The 22409-nt window shown below is 59.6% G+C and overlaps 1 protein-coding gene across 1 annotated transcript in view; it reads right to left on the reverse strand.

The window, feature by feature from the left end:
- KCNT1 (potassium sodium-activated channel subfamily T member 1) overlaps positions 1-22409 on the reverse strand; it is a 77025-nt gene that overhangs the window by 48823 nt on the left and 5793 nt on the right. Inside the window, exon 2 of the mRNA XM_058524517.1 lies at positions 14553-14696. Coding sequence (XP_058380500.1) covers positions 14553-14696 — 144 coding nt within the window. The remainder of the gene's footprint in view (positions 1-14552; positions 14697-22409) is intronic.

A 22409-nucleotide genomic window follows, 5' to 3' on the forward strand; every position in this document is an offset into this window, starting at 1 on the left:
GAGCACAAACAACTCGAGAAGGCAGTGCAGAGTCCTGTCTGCTTTGTAAAGTGGGGAGACAGAGGCGCTGAGGGAGGAAGTGGCTTCCCCAGGAGATGGGGACAGGAAGGAGGGGAACAGGACTCTCACCCAGGACTGGCTGGCCAAGCCTCCACTCTCTGCTGCCACATCATGTGGCTTTTCTGCCCAGTTCCTTCTATTTCATGGAGGAGGTCAGAAGCCTCAACATCTGTCCTTAACAGCTGCCAGGGCCCCAGGCCCTCCTGACTCCCCCAAACCTGACGCCAGACCCCAGGCTCCAGCCTGCCCATCTGCCTCTCTTCCTTTATCCCACTTGTGACCCAGCAAACCACCAGGGCTGGGCGCTCACGGGTTTGTGCGCAGAAGGTGGGCCTCAGGACACCAGCCCCTGGTCGAGCCCCTCCCCCGGCATCACCGAGTGGGGAACATCCCATGTGAAGTCGTTGAGGGTCTCAGCGGACACTCACACGTGCATCTCCCATGTCTGCCCTAGAGGAACCAGGTGTCTGTACCGGTCAAGCCCCCAGCCTGCCCCTGGGGAGAGGGGCGAGCAGATGGCAGCCACTGCCGGGGGAGCCACGCGGAGCGGCTGCAGAGAGAGCGGGAAGCCTCTGGACCCGCCCGTGAGTGAGACATACGCTGTATGTGCATAAAACACAGGCGCAGGCACTGCCCTGCACAGACCCGGGGCGCCGTCCACCCGGGCAACGCCGAGGCCCCTCTGCGTGTCTGTCAACGCCCAGAAAAAGGGCCGATGTCCGGGATGTTGGCCCACGCATCCCAGGAGGCTGGCAGGAAGCTTCGAGACCCTCGGAACCTGGGTTTCATGAAGACTGAGGTGCTCACGTCCGTCAAGCAGTGGTGACGAACGGCATGCTCCCGGCAGCCACGCCTGCAGGAGCGCGGGAGTGCAGGACAGCAGACGCAGCAAGTCCATCCGCAGGGAAGGCCCCGCGCCTCTGGCCGTCCACCACGAATGCTGTGTCTCTTCCGTTCCTGGTTTTGGAGTGTGCAGTCCGTCCTCAGATACTGACGGCGTCTCAGGTCCAGGGGCAGAGTCAGGTGAGAAGGGCAGGAAGTCCAACACATTTTTGGTGTGATCTAGCGAGAACTATCAGCTGATGTGCACGGAGGGACCCCAGCCAGCAGTCGGGGGCCATCACGTCTGGGAGTGGGGTGGGGGGGGCCTTTTCAACTGGCTGCTTTTATCTAAGTTTTGATTTATTTTGAAAATGATTGTCCACTCTGGTCATGTAAGTGGAGTGGTGTCTCCTGTGTGCGGAGGACGGACACCCCTCCTGCATGGAGCGGTGGCCCGGGGCTCAGCGATCCCTGGTCTTGGCCACTGTGAGGAGAGTCTGGTGGGCAGGCTAGGTGGGCCCGAGTAAGGTGAGGCAGGGAGGGCAGGCCCCACCCCGGGCCCTGAGGTGTCCTGCACCACCCGCTCCCCGGGGTCAGACAACCTGGAGCCCAGGCTACGTGGTGAGGGGCAGATGAAAGAATAAACTCCTCTCAGCACGCGCACTCCTGCCAACGCTGCTTCATCCCTGCCCCATGGCAGCCCTGGGGGGAGGGTGGGGTCGCCACTTGGCATCATCGGTGCCCAGTGGGACTGCCCGCTGGGCAGAGGAGGGGAGGACCAGGTGGAATCCAAGGTGCGTTTGCAGGTGGAACATCCTGGAGGACTGGATGGGGGGGATCAATCAAGGATGAGGGACCGGGTGGGTGGTGACACCCCGAGATGGGGAAGACAGGCGGAGCAGGTGGGGTGAGTTACAAGATCCGTTCTGGACTTTCTCAGAATGCCCGCCAGACAACATGCCTCCCAGGCACTCCGGGGGGTGGCTGGGCTGGAGAGGGACCCGGGAGCATGGAAGGACTGCAGTCTACAGCTGTGGCATCCACAGGTGTGACATCTGCAGGCGTGAGGGCAGGTATGAAGGCTGCCCCAGGAGCCTCCCGAACCCAGAGGGATGAACAAACATAATGACAGTGGCGATGAGTAGCTCAGAAGCCAGCAAGGAGAGGGGCACAGGCTGGTGTCCGGGCGTTCTGAAATGGTGTCCAGGGGAACCGTGGAGAGAGGGGCAGGGCAGGCCACTCCCCACCCTGCTCCCCACCTCGGAAGCCAAACTGGTCCACCCATGGGGTTCTGGGAATCCTCGCCCGCAGCCCCACATGGGGAGAGGCGAGGCAGAGGGTATCCTTGCCGTCGTCCTTGTCTGCTGAGGAGACTCGGGGCTGACCCTCGGACCAAAACTGCCGCCCAGGGGAACAAGAAGCACACGAAAGATGCTCAGCACCACTGACCATCGGTGAAATGCAGATCAAAACCACAATGAGATCCCACCTCACACCCGTCAGGATGGCTCCTGTCAAACGAACAGAAAACACCAAGTGCTGGCGAGGATGTGGAGAAAGTGGAACCCTGGGCACTCCTGATAGGAATGTAAAATGGTGCGGCTGCTGTGGAAAACAGCATGGAAGTTCCTCAAAACATTAAAAACAGAATTACCGTACGATCCAGAAATCCCACTCCTGGGTATTTATCCAAAGAACTGAAACCAGGGTCTTGAACACCCTGTTCATAGGACGCCCACATTCACAGCAGCATTATTCGCGGCAGCCAAAACGTGGAAGCAACCCAAGTGTCTGTTGACAGATGAATGGATAAGCAAAATGTGGTCTATCCATACCCTGGAATATTACGCAGCCTGAGAAAGGAAGGAAATCCTGACACATGCTACAGCATGGACAGACCTTGAGGACATCGTGCTGAGTAAAATAAGCCTGACACAAAAAGACAAATCCTGTAGAACTCCACTCATATGAGGGCCCTGGAGGAGTCAAACCCACAGAGACAGGAAGTGGATGGTGGTGTCGGGCTGGGGGAGGGGGTGGGGGTGAGTGTTTAATGGGAACAGAGCTTCAGTTCGGGAAGATGAGAGAGTCCTGGAGACGGATGGTGGTGACGGCTGCACAACAATGAGAATGTGCTGAATGCCACTGAACTGGACACTTAAAAATGGGTAAGATAGTGAATTTTACGTTTTATTTTTCCACAATAAAAAAAAATTGGGAGAAAAGGGTACAGAATTCAGCTGGAAGGGGTCCCACTGAGCCCAAGTAGGGACGACCGAGCATGCGAGGGACGATGATTAAAGCATGGTGTATGGGCCTCCTGTTGCCACTGAACACATTCCTATGAACCATCATAGGAAGCCTTGGTGGCTTCAAATAACACAGATTTATTCCTAGGGCTCTGAGGCCAGAGTCCTAAAATCTCAGTGTGGGCAGGCCTGGCTCCTTCTGGAGGCTCCAGGGGAGACTGTTTCCCTGCTTTTTCCAGCTTCTCGAGGCCCCTGCATTCCTCGGCTCGGGCCCCACCTCACGTGCTCTGACTCTGCTCCCGTCCTCACCTCTCCTTCTCTGACTCTGGCCCTCCCGCCTCCCTCTTCTGAGGACCCTGTGATGACATGGGCCCACCCAGACGGTCCAAGATCATCTCCCCATCTCAAGATCCTTAACTTCATCGCATCTGCAAAGCCCCTCTTGCCCCCTAAGGAAACACAGCTGCAGGTCTGGGAATCAGGACGTGGACATCTTGGGGGGGCATCAGCCCACCACACATGGTGAATCTATGTAACTCCATGAATACATGAGACCCAGAAAGAGGAATCCAGAAAAAAAACCACCCTCGGTTCTCACCGTTTGAGGCTGCTGTAATACGCTGCCCCCCTTTGAAAACTAGTAATTAAAGAGAGAGGATGGAGTGTTTTCCTGCCTTTTCAGCAGGAGCTAGACTTCGGGGCACCCAGCTAGCTCCCATTGATGAAGCAGATGCATGGCTCATAGAAGGTGGCTGATACTCAGGGAGGGAGAGCTGGGACCAGGAAGGCGGCACGTCCTTCCCTAGCCTCTGCGAGGATGTCGGTGGGGGCTGCGATCCTTCAATGCACCGGGGAGGGGAACTGATGCTCTGTGGTGACGGACCACCTTGAGGTGACAAGGGGGGAGCATACTGCCCAGTGCAAGGGTGGGGCTGTCATCGCTAACCCAGGGCACCCATCTGGTCATCTCCAGTGGAGGGACAACCAGAACGTGCGGCAACAATGGCACTTAAAACGTTCTCTTGCCTAAATCCTCTGGACCACCAGGCCTTCAGACCCAACATTCAGTTTACAAGGAACATTGGAGGCAGAGGACAAGCCGAACAACCCATGAAGAGGCGACCAGACACACAAAGACGGCGGAACATTCTGCGGGACAAGAGGCCTGTGTATCAGCTGCCTATGCTGTGTAACTGATCACCCCGGCCTCGCAGCTTCAAGCAGCACATTCACTGTCTCACGAGGCTGAAGCCAGTGTCAGCTGGGCTGGGCTCTTGCCTGGACCCCTGGGGAGCGATGTGCTCCCAGGCTCGTCCAGCCCCAGGCAGGATTCAGTTCCTGGCGGTGGTAGGACTGGGGTCCCCCTCTTCTTGCTGGCTGTGGGCTGCTCAGCTCCTGAAGACCATCCTCCTCCCTTGGCATGTGGCCCCTCCATCCTTACAGCCAGCAGTGGGAGTCAGATTCCTCTGTGCCCTGCATCTCTGCCAGCCTCCTCCACTTCCAGCCAGAGGAAACGCTCTGCTTTCACAGGGCCATGTGATTAGACTGGGCCCACTCGAATAACCTCCTTTTGATTCACTCAAAGCCAATGGATTCCTAACTTGAATTATGAAAATCCTTTTGGCCACGTGTATTAGTCTTAGGGCCACGGTAACAAAGTACCACCAACTGGGGCTTAACCAACTGAAACTTGTCTCCAGTTCTGGAGGCCGGAAGTCCGAGACTGAAGTGTCTCTGGCTGGTTCCCCCTGAGGCTGTGCGGGAGGGTCTGTTCCAGGCCTCGCTCCTCGGCTCATAGATGGACATCTTCCCTCTGCACCTGTCTGTCCCAAATTTCTCCTTTTTAAGAGGACACCCGTCACTGGATCAGGGCCCACCCCAATGACCTCAGGTTCACTTATTTCCTGTAAAGACCCTATTTCCAAATAAGATCACATTCTGAGGTGCTGGGAGTGAGGACTCCAACATACAGATTTTGGAGGGACGCGGTTCAGCCCCTAACGCCAAGTAATGTAATGGACTCCTGGGTGTGACATCTCATCCTATTCACAGTCTTGGGGATTAGGGTGGAGGATCTTGGGGGGCCATATCTGGTAGGAGTCATTCCGGATTAAAAGGAGTTTGTGAATCCTAAAAACCAGACACAATACAATATGGATGGAACAAACCAATGGTGAAGGGCCGCCGGGGGGTGCCTCCCTGAAGCAGGGTTTATGCCGCTCCCTGGACCCCTGCCCCTGGCTGCAGACCCAGAGCCGGGAGCCCTCGCTCACTCACCTCCAGGCTCTCTGCTCACTTCATGGGCACCACCTGGGCTCCCCGAGTCCTTGGGGAAGAGATGCCATACAAGGTCACACGTCCAGGTTCCACATATTAGGACGTGGACATCTTCAGAGGGCCATCGTCAGCCGCCCTGAGAAGGGTCCTGCCTGTGCCTGGCTGTGCCCAGCCTGGGTGGACCCTGATAGCTCCCTGTATGCCCTGCCTCCCGCCCAGAGAGTCCAGAGGGGTGTCAGGGGGTTGGCGTGTGGGGGTGCAGGCCCTGCACGAGGGGGGCTGCCTGTGCCCTGATGCCTCACTGCCCTTCAGGGCATTAGAGTCACCGCCAGGCACAGGTCGAGTCCTCGGCCACCCTCCCCTCCAGAGAGGACCCAGGGCTGGGGGTCCTTTCCCTGCTCCCGGGCCCCTCCAGCTGGACGCTGGTTAACCGCTCTGGAAAACTGGCCAGAGGAGTGGAGAGGAGACAGAGTCAGCAGCTAATTAGCCAGGAGGGGGCAGGGCTGGGGCGGCCTCTGCAAGGTCTGAGGCTCTCCAGGGGCTGGGCAGTGAGGTGATCTCATTTGGCCCTCTCAACAGCCCCGAGGTGGGCATCTGCTGAGGCACCCAGTGAGGCTTGGAGTGGCGGAGGGGTGGAGAGGAGGAGCCAGGACTTGAGCCCCCAGAGGGCGTGGGGACGAGGGTACGGCCAGCTCAGCTCCCAGAAAGGACTCCTTTCCCTGGAAGGGACCGAGATGCAGGGGGCTGGCAGGGCCTTGCTGGTCTGGGGGGCTCCCCCTGCCCACCACAGAGCTGTGGAGAGGAGCTGGTGGTGTCCAGGTCCATCCCCTCGGTGCCTCCTGCACACCTGTACCTGCCCGAGCCCCCTGCCCAGCCAGGCGCCTTCCTGGCTCCTCCTGTCCCCCCACCTGCAGGCCTTCCCCCACCCCTAGCCGCCCTTGGGGGGCTCACAGGAAGTGACCCCACTGAGCTGTGTTCCTTGCCTGCAGAGTGGCCTCCTTCCCGGACTCTGGTATGGGTCAAGGTCGTGAAGGATGCAGCCCCCCACCCCTCCTCCTCCTCCTTCTTGGAGCTCTGGAGCCTGGGCCATTGTTCCCGTAGCTGGGGAGGGCATCAGGCTCCCACGCCTATGGGGAAGGGGAGACTCTTTTCCAGCATTTCCAATTTTAGGCATATTTTCAGTCAATTCAGGACCCACCCCGGAAAACAGCCCAGCCAAAGACAGGTCGTATTATTAACAGACTCCGTCCAATCTCAGCGGTCACCGACAAGGGCAGTGACCACCCACAACCCCAGGCTGGAAACTTCCTTAGTGACAAGAGAAAGGGGCGGGTGCCAGATCCCTGGGTTCCCAGCTTCTTGTGGCCGCCCTCTACCCTTGCACCCTCTGACGGGGGGGGGGGTCAGTGTCCTGTGGCCACCATAACGAAGTACCACAAACTGGCCAACCCTAAATCCAGGAGGATCTGCCTGGAGATCTTTACCTTAATTAATTCCATCTCTGGTCTGGAGTGGGGAGGGAAGCTCCCAGCAGGATCTCTCTCCAGGGATCCTGGATGCCCTCAAAGCTCAAGGAATTTTAAATCAAAGCACAGCTTGATCCCACGAAAGGTTATGCCATCTCTTTCGTAGTGTTAACTTCATCCTCCCAAGCCTGCTGTGGACTGAATGTCTGTGTCCCCCAAAGTCTATGTCGAAGCCCTGATCCCCAGTGAGATGGTGCTGGAGGCGGGGCCTTGGGGGGTGATTAGGGTTAGATGGGGTCATGAGGGTGGGGCCTCTGTGATGGGATTAGTGCCCTTATGAGAAGATACACCAGAAAGCAGGCTCTCTCTCTGTCCACCACGTGAGGAGGCAGTGAGAAGGCATCTTTTTTTATTTATTTATTTTTTTGTGAGGAAGATCAGCCCTGAACTAACATCTGATGCCAATCCTCCTCTTTTTGCTGACGAAGATTGGCCCTGGGCTAACATCCGTGCCCATCTTCCTCCACTTTATATGGGACGCCACCACAGCATGGCTTGACAAGCAGTGCATGCCTGGGATCCGAACTGGTGAACCCCAGGCTGCCACAGCAGAGTGCACGCACTTAACCGCTTGCACCACCGGGCCAGCCCCCTGGGCAGGCATCTTTAAACGAGGAAGACGGCCCTCACCAGGACCCCCCCATGCTGGCACCCCGATCTCAGACGTCCAGCCTCCAGAACCATAAGTAAACGTCTGGTGTTTAAGCCACCCATCTGTGATCTTTTGTTACGCAGCCCGAGCTGACTAAGAAGCAGCCTGAACACTGTCACCTCCCGTTTTCACTCCAAACCATGTGGCGGAATGACGCATACATGATACGTTCACCCCGGTGAACGGCACGTCACGGGAGGGACAGTGGGAGTGCAGGGGAATTACGGTTTGATCTGAAACTGGTCACAGTTTCAGGACACTGAGGATGCTGCCGCCCCTCCCTGGGCACCTGTGTCCACTCTGTGTGATTCGGGAGGAATTAATTTATTTATTTATTTATTTATTTATTTATTTATTTGTGAGGAAGATTGGCCCTGAGCTAACATCTGCCAATCCTCCTCTTTTTTTGCTGAAGAAGACTGGCCCTGGGCTAACATCCATGCCCATCTTCCTCCACTTTATATGGGACGCCACCACAGCATGGCTTGCCAAGCGGTGCATCGATGCGCGCCCGGGATCTGAACTGGCAAACCCCAGGCCACCGCAGCAGAGCATGTGCACTTAACCACTTTCACCACCTGGCCGGCCCCAGGAATTTCAGTGAGCTGAGGAGTCAAGCCTGGGGGCGGATGGGGGACACGGCTCCTGGGGACACAGCTCCCGGGGGATGCTTGGTGTGCCGTCTCAGGGTCTCCCCAAACATCCCTGGGGTGTGGGCATGGGGGAGAGGGCCTATAATCAGCACAGAAATACTAATACATTGGTTGAGGTGTCCCGAGCTCCTGGGAGGGGTGAGGCAGCGGGCAGACACGGGTCCGAGAGACTCGCTGACCGGCCTCAACACCCACAGGCCCGTGTGGAGATGGCCATACCCCCCCGCACCGTCCCCATGTTCTCGTCCCTTTATCCTCATCTGCTCGCTGCTTATCCTGCCCACCCCAGGGCTGTGGGTGCCCCAAGCCCCCGAACACCCCCTCGGAGGGAGGGATGAGGGGTAGGAGGCGCCCGAGTTTCCAGAGTGGGGTCGTCCACCCTCTCTCTTTCCCCACTGGGACCCAGGGCCCCCTCCCAGGCCGCTGCTCCCTGCTGGGGACCCCAGGCGACAATGGGGAGCAGTCAGACCTGGCCCCAGCCCCACTCCCAGTAGAGTTGGGGAGATGCAGGCAAATGAGCCCACGACCCAGAGAGTGACTGGAAACCACGACACAAATGTTGCTCCCTCAGGACATCTTAGGGAACCTGGCAGCACCCAGGCCTCTCCTTGATTCTGTCCTGCAGCAGCAGGAAGGTGAGTCCCAGAGGGACACAGAGGAGACACAGCTGGTGGCCTCTATGTGCCCAGCGTCCTTGTCACTGTTCTGTTGATGGTTTAAAGCCAGAAATTGCGCAGACCGCACGCAGGGGCCAGAGGCCATGGGAGGCGATCCCCAGAGCAGGCGGGGTCAAGGACCTTGGGCACAGGAGGCAGAGCTGAGGTGGGCAGAGGGATTCTGGGTCCTGGTGAAGGAGGGAGTTAGGAGTGCTGGGGGCCCATCAGAGAGGCTGGGGGAAGGGGGGAGGCTGTCCAGGGGGCAGAAGCAGCTGCCCCGGGAGTGACTGACTGTATGCAGGGAGGGGCGTCTGGGAGGACCCCCAGGCTCCAGGTGGCTGCTCCCGTCTGGGGAGATGAGGCGTTTTTGGCTTTAGACCCGAGCACTCCTGCGTGCTGGGTGACATGTCCCCTCCACAGACGCCATCCAGTCCTATTCTGCATGGAGTCGAAGGTGGCAGGGGACTCCCAGCCTGGCCTGGGCCCCACCAGCCTGGGCCCTTTCCCTGGCTGGCCGTGTCCTCCGAGGCCTGTGGGTTTGCGGTGGACACAGGCCCCTGCACAGGGCCAGGCGAGGAGAAGGGCCTGGGTAGGGCTGGGATCCCCCTCGCCCCACGCTGACTATGGCCCCTACAGAGCCACCAGCCCAGCCCTGCCCTGGTAGTCACCCTGCAGAGCAGAAGGAAGGCCCCCGGGCAGGACAGGCCAGCGGAGTTTTAAATATATAACCCCCGGAGGCCTGAGCTTAGCAGCTCTGCCCGGAAAGGACCCTGGGGACCTGGGGCCAGCAGAGGGGCCTGAGCAGCGGGGCTCGGCCTGCTGCAAAGCCAGCCCCCGCCTCAGGCTGGCTGGCACACGTGGGGGCATGTCCTGGCCCTCTGCAGCCACCTCCACTGTGACAGCGTCCTCCCACGTCCACAGTCCACGTGAAACCTGCACATGCAAGGCTCAGGCCGGCCTGGTAGCTCAGGCCCAGGGAGACTGTGGGGTCTGCAGCCCCACCGGGGCACACGCTTCCCCAAACCCCACACCCGCTACAGCCCTCACCCCAGCAGCTCTCTGCCTCCTCCTCTAACCTCCCCGCCTCTAAAATGCCACCGTCCCCCCAGCTCTCGGCCGGGTGTGTCCTCCCTGTCCATACCCTCATCCCTGGGTCAGTGCCTTCCTCCTGCCTGTTCCTCTGGGTGCCGGCTGGTGGGGAGGAGGGGGCAACCCCAGCACTTCTGCACCCGGGGATGGTCCTAATCCTTCCCACCCACCCTCCAGCCCAGCTCAAGAACATTCATTATTGACACCTCCAGGTGAGGGACTCCGAGGGCGGGCCTGTTCCTAGAGACCCTCCACCTCCTCACGGGCCTCACCCCATGGGAGGAGACCGGCTTTGTCCCCCAACCACCTGGTCCCCAGGGGCAGCCTGATCCACTTCTGCTCAGCTGACGGGGGGGGGGGGGGGGGGGGCTGGGGGGGGGCACTGGGAAGGGGCACGCCTCCTGCAGAGACTCCAGCCCCTCTGAGCCCCGCCTGCTCCTCCCTGCACCCAGGCCCAAATGGGAGGGTCCCTGCTGGACGAGTAGAGAAGGAGCCCCTGCCCGGGGGCCATGGCTTCAATAGTTGCTCCCGCAAGGCAGGGCAGGGCAAGGCCGGCCAGGGCAGGGGTCTGTCCTCATGGCTCCCCCCACACTCCTGGCAACGCGGTCTGCCTGCCTTCCCTCTCCTTCCCCTGTTGTGTGAAACAATATTTGGTGTTGCTCAACTCCAGAGAAACAAGTCAAGCGCCGTCCTCTGTTGCCAGGGGGTCTAAGGCAAACAGCCGAATGGGGCCCTTGGGTCTTACCCAAGACCTCGGCTGCCCCCAGGAAGGTGTGCAAGCTCCACCTCTGCCTGCCTCCCCCGCCTGGCGGCCCCTAGGAGAGGCTGGTGGGAGCGGTGCAGCCTCCTCTGCCCACGTGGGCCCAGCCGCCCCCTCCCCCAAGGCCACAGTGTGTGAGGCCGAGGTGACTCACTCCTTGTGGCTTCACTCCCCTGGAGAACAGGAAGCCGCAGCCCTGCCCGCCTGCTCACCGCCTGCCAGCAGCGGGGCAGCAACAGCCCCACTCACCCCGCAGAGCCGGCCCCGGAGCCTGTGAGCAGGGTGGGTGGAGAACCGGGAGGAAGGAAAGGATTCTAGCAGCAGGAATCCAGACGACTGTGGTGGAGGGTGTGTGGGGGCAGGGAGCCAGCCCTGTGCCGGTGGGGGGGTGTCCCCGTGCCCCCGCCCCTCGTGTGCAGAGGGCCCGCAAGCACGGCTCATCTCCCGGACCCGAGATGCCCCCTGACCGCGCCACTTCATCCAGGCCACCAGCCCGTCAGCTGGCAGCCCCAGGACCCCACCCCAGGATCCCCCCCAGGACTCTGTGGGACCATCCTCAAGGCACTCCAAGCCCACGTGAGCTCCCAAGCCCCCCTGAGTGCACATGGGGCCTGCTGGGGGGCAAGCACGTCTTCCCAGCCTCAAACCTCCTGGTGCCCCACTGCCTCTCAGACCCAGAGCCTGCTCCCACTCCCTCACCCCATCTCCATACACGCAGGGGGGTCCTGACAGGCAAAGTGAAGCCTGCCCCCCATCCTCCACTTTGAGACTCACTGAGGGGATGACACGGGGGCTCTAGGGGCTGTGTCACAGGCACCCACGAGGGGGCCTCCCATGGCCACACCCGTGTCCCCTCCTCCCCTGAGCTTGGGTGTCAGCTCAGAGCCCGGCCGGGGCCTCCACGTGTGCATCCCTATGGACGGGGCTTAGGGGATCTCAGGACCCCCAGGAACCCCATCCAGGTTCCCTGTACTGCCTGCCCCACGAGACCTGGGAGCACAGCCTGTGAGCACGAGGGGACATTCCAGAGTCTGGGGGCTCATGAGAGGGGCCAGGCCAGACTCGCTGGCCCTGCTACAGATGCTGCAGCAGCTGCTTTTGGGCAAAGAAGGTTCGAGAAAAGAGAAACTCTTCTGATGGGGCTCCCTGTGTTGTTTACTGACAGCAGCTGGCAGTGAGTGGAGGAGAGACTCCCTCCAGGCCCCCGCGGCCCTCTCCAGGACCCCAAGAAGCTCCCACGGCCCCCTCCAGCCCCCAAGAAGCCCCCGTGGTCTCCTCCAGGCCCCCATGGTCCCCTCCAGGCCCCCAAGAAGCTCCCACGGCCCCCTCCAGCCCCCAAGAAGCCCCCATGGCACCTTCCAGCTCCCAAGAAGCCCCCACGGTCCCCTCCAGGTCCCCTCCAGGCCCCCATGGTCCCCTCCAGGCCCCCACCTCACTCACGCCTCATGTCCCACCCCCAAGGCTGCCTGCTTGGCCCCTGGTACCTGGTGCAGCCAGCACTGTGCCTCACAGGCTCCCCTCCAGCCCCCATGGGGTGCAGGGGCAGAATCACCAGGAAACTGGCTGGAAACGTGCAAACCAGTAGCCCTCTCCCAACCTGTGAGTCCCTGGACACTCTGAGGGCCAGCCGCCTCCACCAGGCCCTGCACCTTCTCTCTAGGGCTAGAAGGGGGATCCTTCCCAAACAGCCTGGCAGGGTCAAGCTCCCTTCCTTCCCACTGACGTGCCCTAGGGCCGGTCAGTCCTGTAGACACCAGTGCAGTGTCTCCACGCCTGGGGACCATGGGGGTCTTTCCTTTGAAGGATTCACACACACACACACACGTGTGCACATACGTGCACACACATACACAGCCCACCTCTGAACACCATCCACACAGAGCCCTGAGGCCCCTGGGCCCGGCACACAGGAGACTTTCCCCCAGAAAACAAGGTTGAGCAGAATGGAGACTGGGGTTGCCAGGAGCTGGGGCTGGGGGCACAGTGAGGAGTGACTGCTGATGGGTATGGGGTCTGGAATGCTCTAGGATGGGACGGTGGTGACGATGCATGATGTTGTCAATGCCCTAAATGTCGCTAGCCGCACGTCTCATGTTCTGTATATTTTACCACAATAGGAAGCTCCAAACCACAGGGTTCAGGACCCGTGGAGGAGTCAGGGCCAGCTCCCCACTCCCCAGGGGATGGGGAGAGCTCCCCCCAGCAGGCCCACGTCACCCTCTGGCCGACAGTGAAGACACTGCCATCCCCTCCTGACAACTGAGGACATGTCACTCCAACTACATCAGCCACAGTCACTGGCATCTATTGAGGCAGCTGGAGGTCCTGGGCCACTCGGGGAGATGGACGCCATTTCCTGCCCAATATCGGACGAATCTCTGGTGCTGTTTTTGAGAATTAGCCACATTCCAGGGGAGTAGGCACTGAGGGGCTGGTGCTGATTTAGGAAGATGCTGAGCACACAGCTTCAGCTTAGGGAAGCCCCCAACCCTGCCCCAAGTTCCAGGAGGGCAGGAGAGCCCCCTACCGTGTCCACATGCCAGGACCTGCCCGTCTTCTCCCACCTCCACCCACGCAGGGGGCTGAACTAAACTCTTCACCTGGGGCAGGTGTTCTTGGGTGGGTTTGTTTATTAGTACAGCACCCAGCCCAACCAGACAAAACAACATCCCGTTTAGAAAGCCTCTCTGCTGGACTCCATCCTCGATTCTACGCGGATGAAGACTTTGGGTTCAATCTCTCCTCCTGATTCTACTTTGAGATGGCAATTGAACGTCATGTGAGGCCTGGCAGGTTATTCTGTTTCCAGCAGGCAGACAGATTTTAAAGTCCCTCTCCACAAGCTCTAGCAGCTCCTCATACACACAGCCCCTACATACTGCCCTTATTCACAAACATGACTTTTTCCCCAGCTGCATCAGCAGTGGATTATTCTGAGAGCTCAGTTTGTGTCCTGACAATCTTCAAACTCATGTACTTTATGTGCTGACTTGAATAATTGCACTGTTGGGGGAAAAAGCAGATTCGCTCACCCAGTCCAGGCTGGGCGGGGAAGGAGACTACAGACACCGATGGCTCTGGCTGCCCCCCCACCACACTCTGCAAGGAAAGTGTTTGGGATCCGAAGCCCCGCGTGAGTCCTCAGCACTCGCCTTCATGCCTCCCCTGAGGCTGACAGAGCTAAAGTGCTGGGTGTTTACCCAAGACAGCTATTTGGGGAAAAGGCAGAGAAAAGCAACATTTCTCCCAGCTTCCTGCCAGCCCCCTCAGCGTATGAATTATTCCCAAGGGCTCATTTTGCCAGTCCTTTACCGAAAGACTCAAGTTCATTTTGCTTTTTTCTACCCAGGAGAATACGAGGTGAGGGAATGTTGTCACCCTCAATAAGTGACCATGGCACAAGCTTGAAGGACACTGTCCCTCAATTAATAATAAATGACCACAGCCAGAGTCTGGAGCATACCAGCCCTCAGCCAGACTGATGGGCTCTGCCATCGGAGTGCTTCCAGCTCTGGCTTATCCCCAAAATCAGCAGAGCTTCCAGCGGGTCTGGAGGGCTGGGAGCAGACGGGAGGCCAGGCCCCGGGAATCGGTCTCTGGGGAGACTCCCCAGCACAGAGCATCCCACCCCATCCTCCAGGCCCCCTCCCGAGAAAATGCTTCCCGTTCTTCCACCCTCAAGCGGAACTTCTCCCGCCCCCGGGAAAGTTGAAGGGCGCGGGCGCGCGGACGGCCTTCAGCACGGCGGACAGCTCCGAGCGCGCGGCCTGGGGGCGCGCGGACCCCAACCCCTCCCCACCCCACCTACCTGTCGTCGGTCTGGAAGGACTGGTCGCCCAGCAGCAGGTCCCGGAAGCGGTACCGCGGTGGCAAGGGCAGCACCTCCGAGTCCGGGTCGCTCATCTTGAGGCTGGCGGTGTCCAGGAGCACGCCGTCCCCGGCGCCCGGCTGCCTGCGGGCACAGCGCCCCCTCAGCCTGCGCCCGCGCCAGGACGGGCAGCCCCCCGCCCACCCGCGCAGCCCCGCCTGTGGCCACCGCCGCCCCCGCACCTGCCGCCTCCGCCCCGGCTGGCCGGACGGGGCTCCCTCCAACGCGCCTCCAGGGCCCGGGGAGATTTGTTGCTGCCAGCTCAGGGGCAGGCACTGGCAGCCCCCCTGGACTCCCACCAGGGCCATGCAAGCCCTCCCAGCTCCCCCTACACACAGCCTTTGCCAGGGCTGGCTGCTCAGCCTTCTTCAGGGTCCACAACACCCACCTCCACCCCAAAGACCTCCTCTCAGACCCTGGGAGGAGGCCGCTGGGTGGCTGGGGGAGTGACCAGGAGGCTTAAGAAGAGGCCCTTGTCTGCAGCCTCCTGGGGCCCAAGCAGCTCAGGTCAGATCAGAACCTGGGACGGGTGCCTGTGGGGAAAGGCAGGATCCCCCAGGGCCCCAAGCTGCCATTGTCAGCATCACCAGGACTCTGGGGCCACAGAGACCCTCATCCCAACCACCTGAGTTAAAGAGGCCTGGCAGTGCCCGAGCAGGGGGATGGGGCCAGACCAGGCAAACCAGGAGGGTCCTTGGTGGTCTGCAGCCTTTTGGGGCGCAAGCATTTGTCTTCTGGGGCTCCTGCGCCTTTCTCACCCACATGCCCACATCGAAGTGAGTTTTGGCTGCAGCTACCCACATGCAGCAAGTGGGGGCAGGGGCCAGCAGAGCTGCCCACAGGATCCTGGTTCCCAGCCTCCTGGGGCAGCAGCCTTTAAGCTCTCTGGGCAGGGCATCAGCCAGGACCTCCCTGCCCTCCAAATCAGAGTATCAATAGCCATTCCTCGAGCCCCGGCACAGCACGGCGGCACCTGACCCTGCAGGGCAGCTGCACATCCATTAACTGGATGCCGTGGGGACACTCATCTCCACAGCACAGATGGGCAAATGGAGGCCTGGGCCATTGGTGCAAGAGGGAGACTCAGGTCAGACCCCAGGCCTCAGGACCCCAAACTGCACCCTGGACTCCTGGTCCCGTGGCATCCACCTGACCTTCCAGGTGAGTCCAGCCCCAGGCTGCCCACTGGTACAGGCCCTCAGAGAGCCCATGGTGGATGCTTGTGAGGAGGCAGGAATTCTCCCCCTGCAGCCTCTGCCCGCCGGGCTGAGTGTCACCCTCACCTGCTTCCTCTAAGAGCCAAGACCAGCAGGAGGGCAGCACACCAGTTGTGACTCTTTAGTGTGTGTGGACCTGGGAAAGGGCCTCCTGGGCCCCTTCCAAGTTGCTCCAGGGAGGGCAGAACGGGCTGGGGGAGAGGGAGTTCTCTATCCCATCAGGCCCGATCCCTAAGGTTGTGTGACTGGCGGGAGGGCAGCAGGAGGTTGGGGGAGCCTGGCTCGCCTCGGGCAGGTGTAGCTGTCAGCTGACCACACTCAGCTCCCCGTGCTGGGACATCGAGGGCAGGCTGTGCCCAGAGGCCGGAAGCAGAGGGCCACTCACCTGAAGCACGAGGTCCACGCTTGTGGGCAGGCAGGCGCTACAAAACCCTTCTCTTCCTCACGCCAGGAAGGGCAGGCACATTCCCTGAGCCTCCACCCGGGGCCCGTCCCATGCCCCCCACCCCCCTGGACGAGCAGCAGGCAAGTGTCGGCACCCCTATCCTACAGCTGTCGGAAGCTGTTCAAAGACTGTCCCAGGCCGAAGCTGCAAGTGGCAGGCGCGGATCCAACATGAACGTACGCTGTTTTCCCAGGTCACAGGGTCAGCCCCCAGGATCTGGCAGCGTTTGAAAAATAACATTTTCCTAATTGCATCAGCGTGGCTGCATGTTTTTCCTGAGTCACAAGCTGGCTGGGCCGGGGGAGGCGCGGGCAGGCAGGGGAAGCACATGGCCAGAGGTGGGGGGCTGTATTTCCTTGGTTTTGCCCCTTTCTTGCTGAAAGCCTCTTTCAAAGGCAGAAGCTCAAGAGATGGCTGGCTCCCCAGGCCTGGCTGCCTCCGACTCCCTCCCATTTCCAGCTGCCTCGGGTTTTCTCTCTGGTCCTCAAGGCTGGACGTGACAGGGCCCGTGGAGGAGCTCGGGGTGGGGGGGAGTTCTGTTTGCTTTAGGGAGACAGGGGAGGAAGGAATGCACCAGGAGTCGGGAGGCCTGGCCCTCTGTCCCCGAGACATGGTCTGGGGAGGGTGACATGGGTAAGCTGCCCCTCCCCTCTCACGGCACTGCTGAGACCCTGGACACTCTCGTGAGCACAGGGTCTGAAGAGACACCCCACTGACCTCCTGGCATCCTGCCTCGTTCCCCCAGCAGAGCCGAAAGCCCACGGGAACCTGCCTGTTTGTTGTGCTGGCCAAGGGCCAGGGGCCCCGGGGTCTCCTGGAAAGGTGCCCGTTGTAGGAGGGACGTGGCCGAGCAGCTGCTCCCTGAGTTGCTGGGGTCTGGCTAAGGCCTCTTCCTGAGCCTGAAGGACTGCGTCACTGAGAGCTCTAGGACACGCGGGAGTGGGGGGTCCCGTCCCCGCAGAAGCTGAGATGGTCCGTAAGCGGTGAGAACACGACCCTGACACAGCTGCCTGGACGTGGGGGCCACCTCGCAGTCTCTGCCTCCTCGCCTCCCTTCCCATCCCCTCCTTCCTGCTGACCCGAGGGGTCCGGGAGGGAGTCTGGGACCCCCGAGACCACACCCGTTATCTTTTCATCTTCTGTGTGAACAGTCGCACCAAAGAATTGCCGATTTCTACACGAATTCAGTGCTTTGGTGGCTTAAGGAAGGCGTCCATCTCCCTGGCCTTCACTCACCCACAGGACATAGCATGGAGCCCCACCTGGGGGACTTGCTGCCCCTGGAGCCAGGGCGGAGCAGCCCTCCTCCCAGACAAGGCCAAGGGAGCCCCTGCTCCTCTTGGGGACTCTTGGGGCCCATTGGCACAAACCCACCAGGTCTAGGGGGCAGCCAAGGGTCCTGATGACTCGAGTGTGGCTTGGCCCCACCCCATGAGTCCATGCTGGGCAGCCCCGGGAAAGTTACTTCACTGCTCTGAGCCTGTTTCCACATCTGTAAATGAATAGCTCTCTGTCCTTACGGGGTGACTGTAAAGACGTAACAAGATAGTGAACGTGAGCCCTTCATCATAACGTGGCACATGAGTGCTTAATTTACGTCAGTTTTAATCTGGGGCTAGCTGGCCACAGTCTGGCTGAGTTCTGGTGGACAAAGACTCTGACCCCAGCATCAGGTCCCTGGGATGGCCAGCTCCCCGTCACGCCCTCCCAGGTCAGCTGGAGGCCCCTTTGGGGAGCTCAGATTCCAGATGCCGACCTATGGGATCCAGCCAGAGAGGCCAAGGATGAGAAGGAAATCCACACTCGGCACACACAACGGGAGCCCCACCCAGCAGTTTGTGTGCACATGGTCCTGGGCCCTGACCCACGAACCACACAGGAGGGAGATCCCTGGGGGAGTGCCAACTGCTGGCTGTGTGCCGGGCACCAGGACTGTGGGGTGGCGGCACGGAGCCAAGACTCCCTCTCCCTAATGTGACACGAGGACTCGTGGGCTCACGGAGCCTCAGGAGCTTCATGGAGGTCCCTCAGCTTAGGAAGAGGCCTGCTCAGGTAGGAGGCCAGGTCAGCCTGATGCTCAACCATCCTGTTTACCACCAGGCTGCACTGCCTTTGGGTGGCAGAGGGGAACCCCTGCGAGAGCCAGGGATTTATGCTTCTCTGTCCCTTCCACATCTGTCCCCTTGGTGGTCAAGGAATCCACCAGCAGGACTGAAGGAAGGTAAAATGGTCAAAGACTGCTTCTCCTGCCAAAGGCACCAGGCCCCGACGGTTTTATAGCAAGTTCTGCCACCTCAGTCAAACTGTACCAAAGCACAGGAAGAAATGAAAGCTACTCTGCTCATTGTCCAAGGCTGGCCTGATCCCATCACCCAACCAGATGCGGACAGCACCAATGTAGGTATTAGGCAATCTCCCTCATGACTCTAAGTGCAAAAATCCTGAAAAAACTGTTAGCAGATGGAATCCAGTAGTGTATTAAAACAACACCACGCTGCCAAATCGAATAGGATTTATCTAAAAAAAGATGCAATGTACTTCATTATACTGAGAAATTAAAGGAGAAAATCCACATGATCATGTTAATAGATATAGAAAAAGGACTTGTTAAGATTCAAAACCTATTAATAAATTATGTATCAAGGGAAACATTCTTAATTTGATTAACAACAACAAGAGGAATCTCCAAGAAATCCAGGCAAATAGCAAACCTCTGGTGAAATACTGGAGGTGGGAACACAGGTCTACCCGCCATGACGGGAGGCCTGGCCTATGCACCGAGACCAAGGAAAGAAGGAGAACAATGGGCACTGAGAAGGAAGAAATGGGCTCTGCCTGCAGCTGGAATAATCATTTAGCTAGAAAACCCAAGAGGATCCACTGAGCAACTAGTGGAACAAATGAGAGCATCTAAGAACACAGCCAGATCTGAGCATCACACAGACCCGGAGCAAAGCATCATGGGAAGATCCTGCTCACAGCAGCTGCACAAACCCAAGGACACGGAGCTCCACTCGCCACAGACCTCAGGACCATTTGGAGAGACCACACATCGGTCCTGACAGACGGGCTGGAAGCTGTCACTCACTGGAGGAGGAGGTCACGCTCCCAATGGCTCAAGAGTCCACTCCCCAGACAAAGGGGCAAGTTAATGAGCTCCCATCAACACACACGGTCATTTTCTCAGAACTCGACCAACTGTTTCCAAAATTCAGCCTGAAGGATAATTCTGCAAGAGCCAAGACGAGTGTGTGAAGAAAACAGAGAGAAGGGACTCGCCTTGCCAGCTGTCAGGACTGGTTATGGCCACAGCAATGGAAACTGGAGGGTTTGGCACAAGAAAGGACACACAGCAGGAAAATTCAGGTCGTGAGAAAGGGGCAGTGGGGGCCGTCAGTAACGCGGGGCTGGGACGAGGGCAGCTCCACTGCCTGAGGGCTGACTCCAGGGTGCTCACAGTGTCCTGCGCGGTGGGGACGGCGTGCCGCCCATTTGGCTGATGGGAGATGGAGGCCCCGAGGACTGAACTCACCTAACCTCAGGGCATCAGCGCAGGAACCCAGGCACCCTTCGGCTCTGCTCTGTGGACCCGTGCCTTCTGTTAGCTAAAGTAAGACCCCAGCTCACAGCCCCAAGCCAAGGAAGAGAAACCAAGGGAACCACGTTTGGCGTCGAGAAGGCCTCTTATTTAACACACAAAAACCAGGATGCGTAGAGCAACAGACTTACAGATGCTTCCACATCTAACAAGACATTTCCGTTTAAGTAAAGACTCGTCAATGAGAAGAAAGAAGGCAATGACCAGGGAGGGCGTATCTGCACCAGGATCCTGGTCAGGTGACGGCAAGATGCTGGAAAGTCACGTGGAAAAGACAAACCTGCAGAAAACGAGGCAAAGGACGGACGAGCGGCAGTACAAAGAAGGGAAAATGACAACATAATCTTCCACGTGAAAAGGCTTTCTGCCTCACTGGTTACCGGAGACGGGGCCCAGGGGCCTCACGTGCTGGCAGCCACGTGCAGTCTGAGAACATCCAGGGCAGGGAGGGTGTGGAACCCTGGCTCTCGTGTCCACGTCTATCACGTGGACAGCATGGAGCTGCTGGGAGCCACAGACTATGACGTGACAGTGGGCTCTCTGACCCAGAGCTTCTACCTGGGGAGACCCTCACCCTGGGCCCAAGGAGGCCCGGGCACAGATTTCCATCACAGCCTTATGATAAAGCTGGATGTCCGTTAATGCAGGACAATGCCGCCCTGTGACCGAGCAGGGCTGCGTGACCCGTGTGGACGCATCTCTACAAATGCAGAACAACCCTTTCAATGGGATCCTATTTCTGTAAAACACCAAACACAACCCCGCTCTGAAAGAGCCCCAGCGAGCAGGATGGGGTTCTCTGGGCCCCCAGCTTGTACACGAAGCACAGACCGTCCCCACCGCACAGTGACCTCAGTTGGGGGGGGCAGGGTTAGAGGTAGAGTCTCATCACAATGCCGCACGAGAAGACCGTGAGACTCACGTCTTATAGGACCTGAGAAAGCCGAGGGGTCTCCTGCCTCCTGAGCTCAGCCCTCGTCCCGACCCAGCCCTGGGTGGGCCTCCGGGGAGGAGGGGCCTGCTCTTCAGGCTGAGCACACGACATCTGGGAAAATGTTCCTTCTCCCCCCAGGGCTCTTTTTAGGAGTCCAGACTGCTCGTAATGCTCAAACTGACAATCCCAGGGCCCCGAGTGTGACTGACGGACACCCCCGCTGCCTAAGGGAAAGGTCTCTCTCCTAAGATGCATTCTTCAATCGTGCACACTTGGTTCAAAACTTCCAGGGAGCCCGGAGAGCCACATTTGATAGCAGGATTGGGGAGGGGGTGTGTGTGCACGTGTGTGTGTGGACATGTGTGTGCATGTAAGTGTGCACATACATGTGGATGTGCATGTGCGTGGACATGAGTGCGTGCAAGTGTGCACATGCGTGCGCATGTGTGTGGGCATGAGTGCGCGCAAGTGTGCACGTGCGTGTGCATGTGTGTCCATGGATGTGTGCAGACACGCGTAAGTGTGCACAGGCATGGGTTGCGTGTGCACGTGTGTCCATGTATGTGTGGGGACATGTGTGCACATGCACAGAGGCGTGTGCACACACATGTATGTATGTGCACACCCGTGTGTGTGTGTGTACATGCTCACTCGCCCCTGCCCCGGGTCCAGGAGAGTCCCGCAGACACTGCAGCGTCCCTGGGGTGGGGGCAGTTCAGTGCTGGGCTCGGAGCCCGGCCAGCAGAAGCAGCTGCCTCTCTCTGCTGACCACGACAGAAAAGCTAAAGTGCTTCCTTTGCACGATAATTAAAAAGCTGGAGCTGCTCAGGCTCCCCAGCCGCTGGGCCGGCGGGCGTCTCAGGGGAATGTCCACCCTCTTCTTAGGGGAAGGGGCTTCGAGCCAGCACCGTGGACGGCCGCTCACCACCATCTCCGGGAGGCATCGAGTTCCCAAGTGAAAGCTCGTGCGCATCACTGAGCTGAGTTCAAGCCGGAGAGTCATCAGAACTGATGCTTCAGGGCAGCTCTCTCCATGCACCATCACGCAGGCCCGGCGCACCGGAGTGGGGCCTCAGGTGTGGGCGTGGGGGCGGGGCACCATTACCACCCTTGGCCTTCCCCGAGCCCACGACTCTGCCCTAAGGACATAGGGGAGGCAGAAGCCACAGGGACTGTGGTTCCCACCCCGCCCACCTGGGCTTGGGCCAGCTCTCAGGAGAGCCCCCCGCTGCACGCCCCCCGAGTGGGATGCAGCGTGCCCAGGTCACTTGGTGTCAGGCGGCAAGTCCGTGTCCAGATCACAGGGCCAGCACTCACCCCCTGGGTGCCCGGGACCCTCATCTGGCCCTGCCCATGGGCTGCGTCCCATCCTCAGGCTGAAGTTGCCTGAGTACCTGCCCCGCTGGCTGGACACACGGTGGCTGCTCTAGGTGCCTAGTGACCACACACGGGCCTGAGCCCAGCTGATGGGGGCAGCGTTGATCCCAGAGCTGGAGCTGGCATGCTGAGGGGCGGGGGGTGCCGTCGGGAGCCTGCCGAGACAGACAGCCTGAGCTGGGGACATGGCGTCCCCTCTGTCACAGCAGGGCGTTGGGTCTGTGCC

Source organism: Diceros bicornis, chromosome 28, assembly GCF_020826845.1.
Source record: "Diceros bicornis minor isolate mBicDic1 chromosome 28, mDicBic1.mat.cur, whole genome shotgun sequence".
NCBI lineage: Eukaryota > Metazoa > Chordata > Mammalia > Perissodactyla > Rhinocerotidae > Diceros > Diceros bicornis.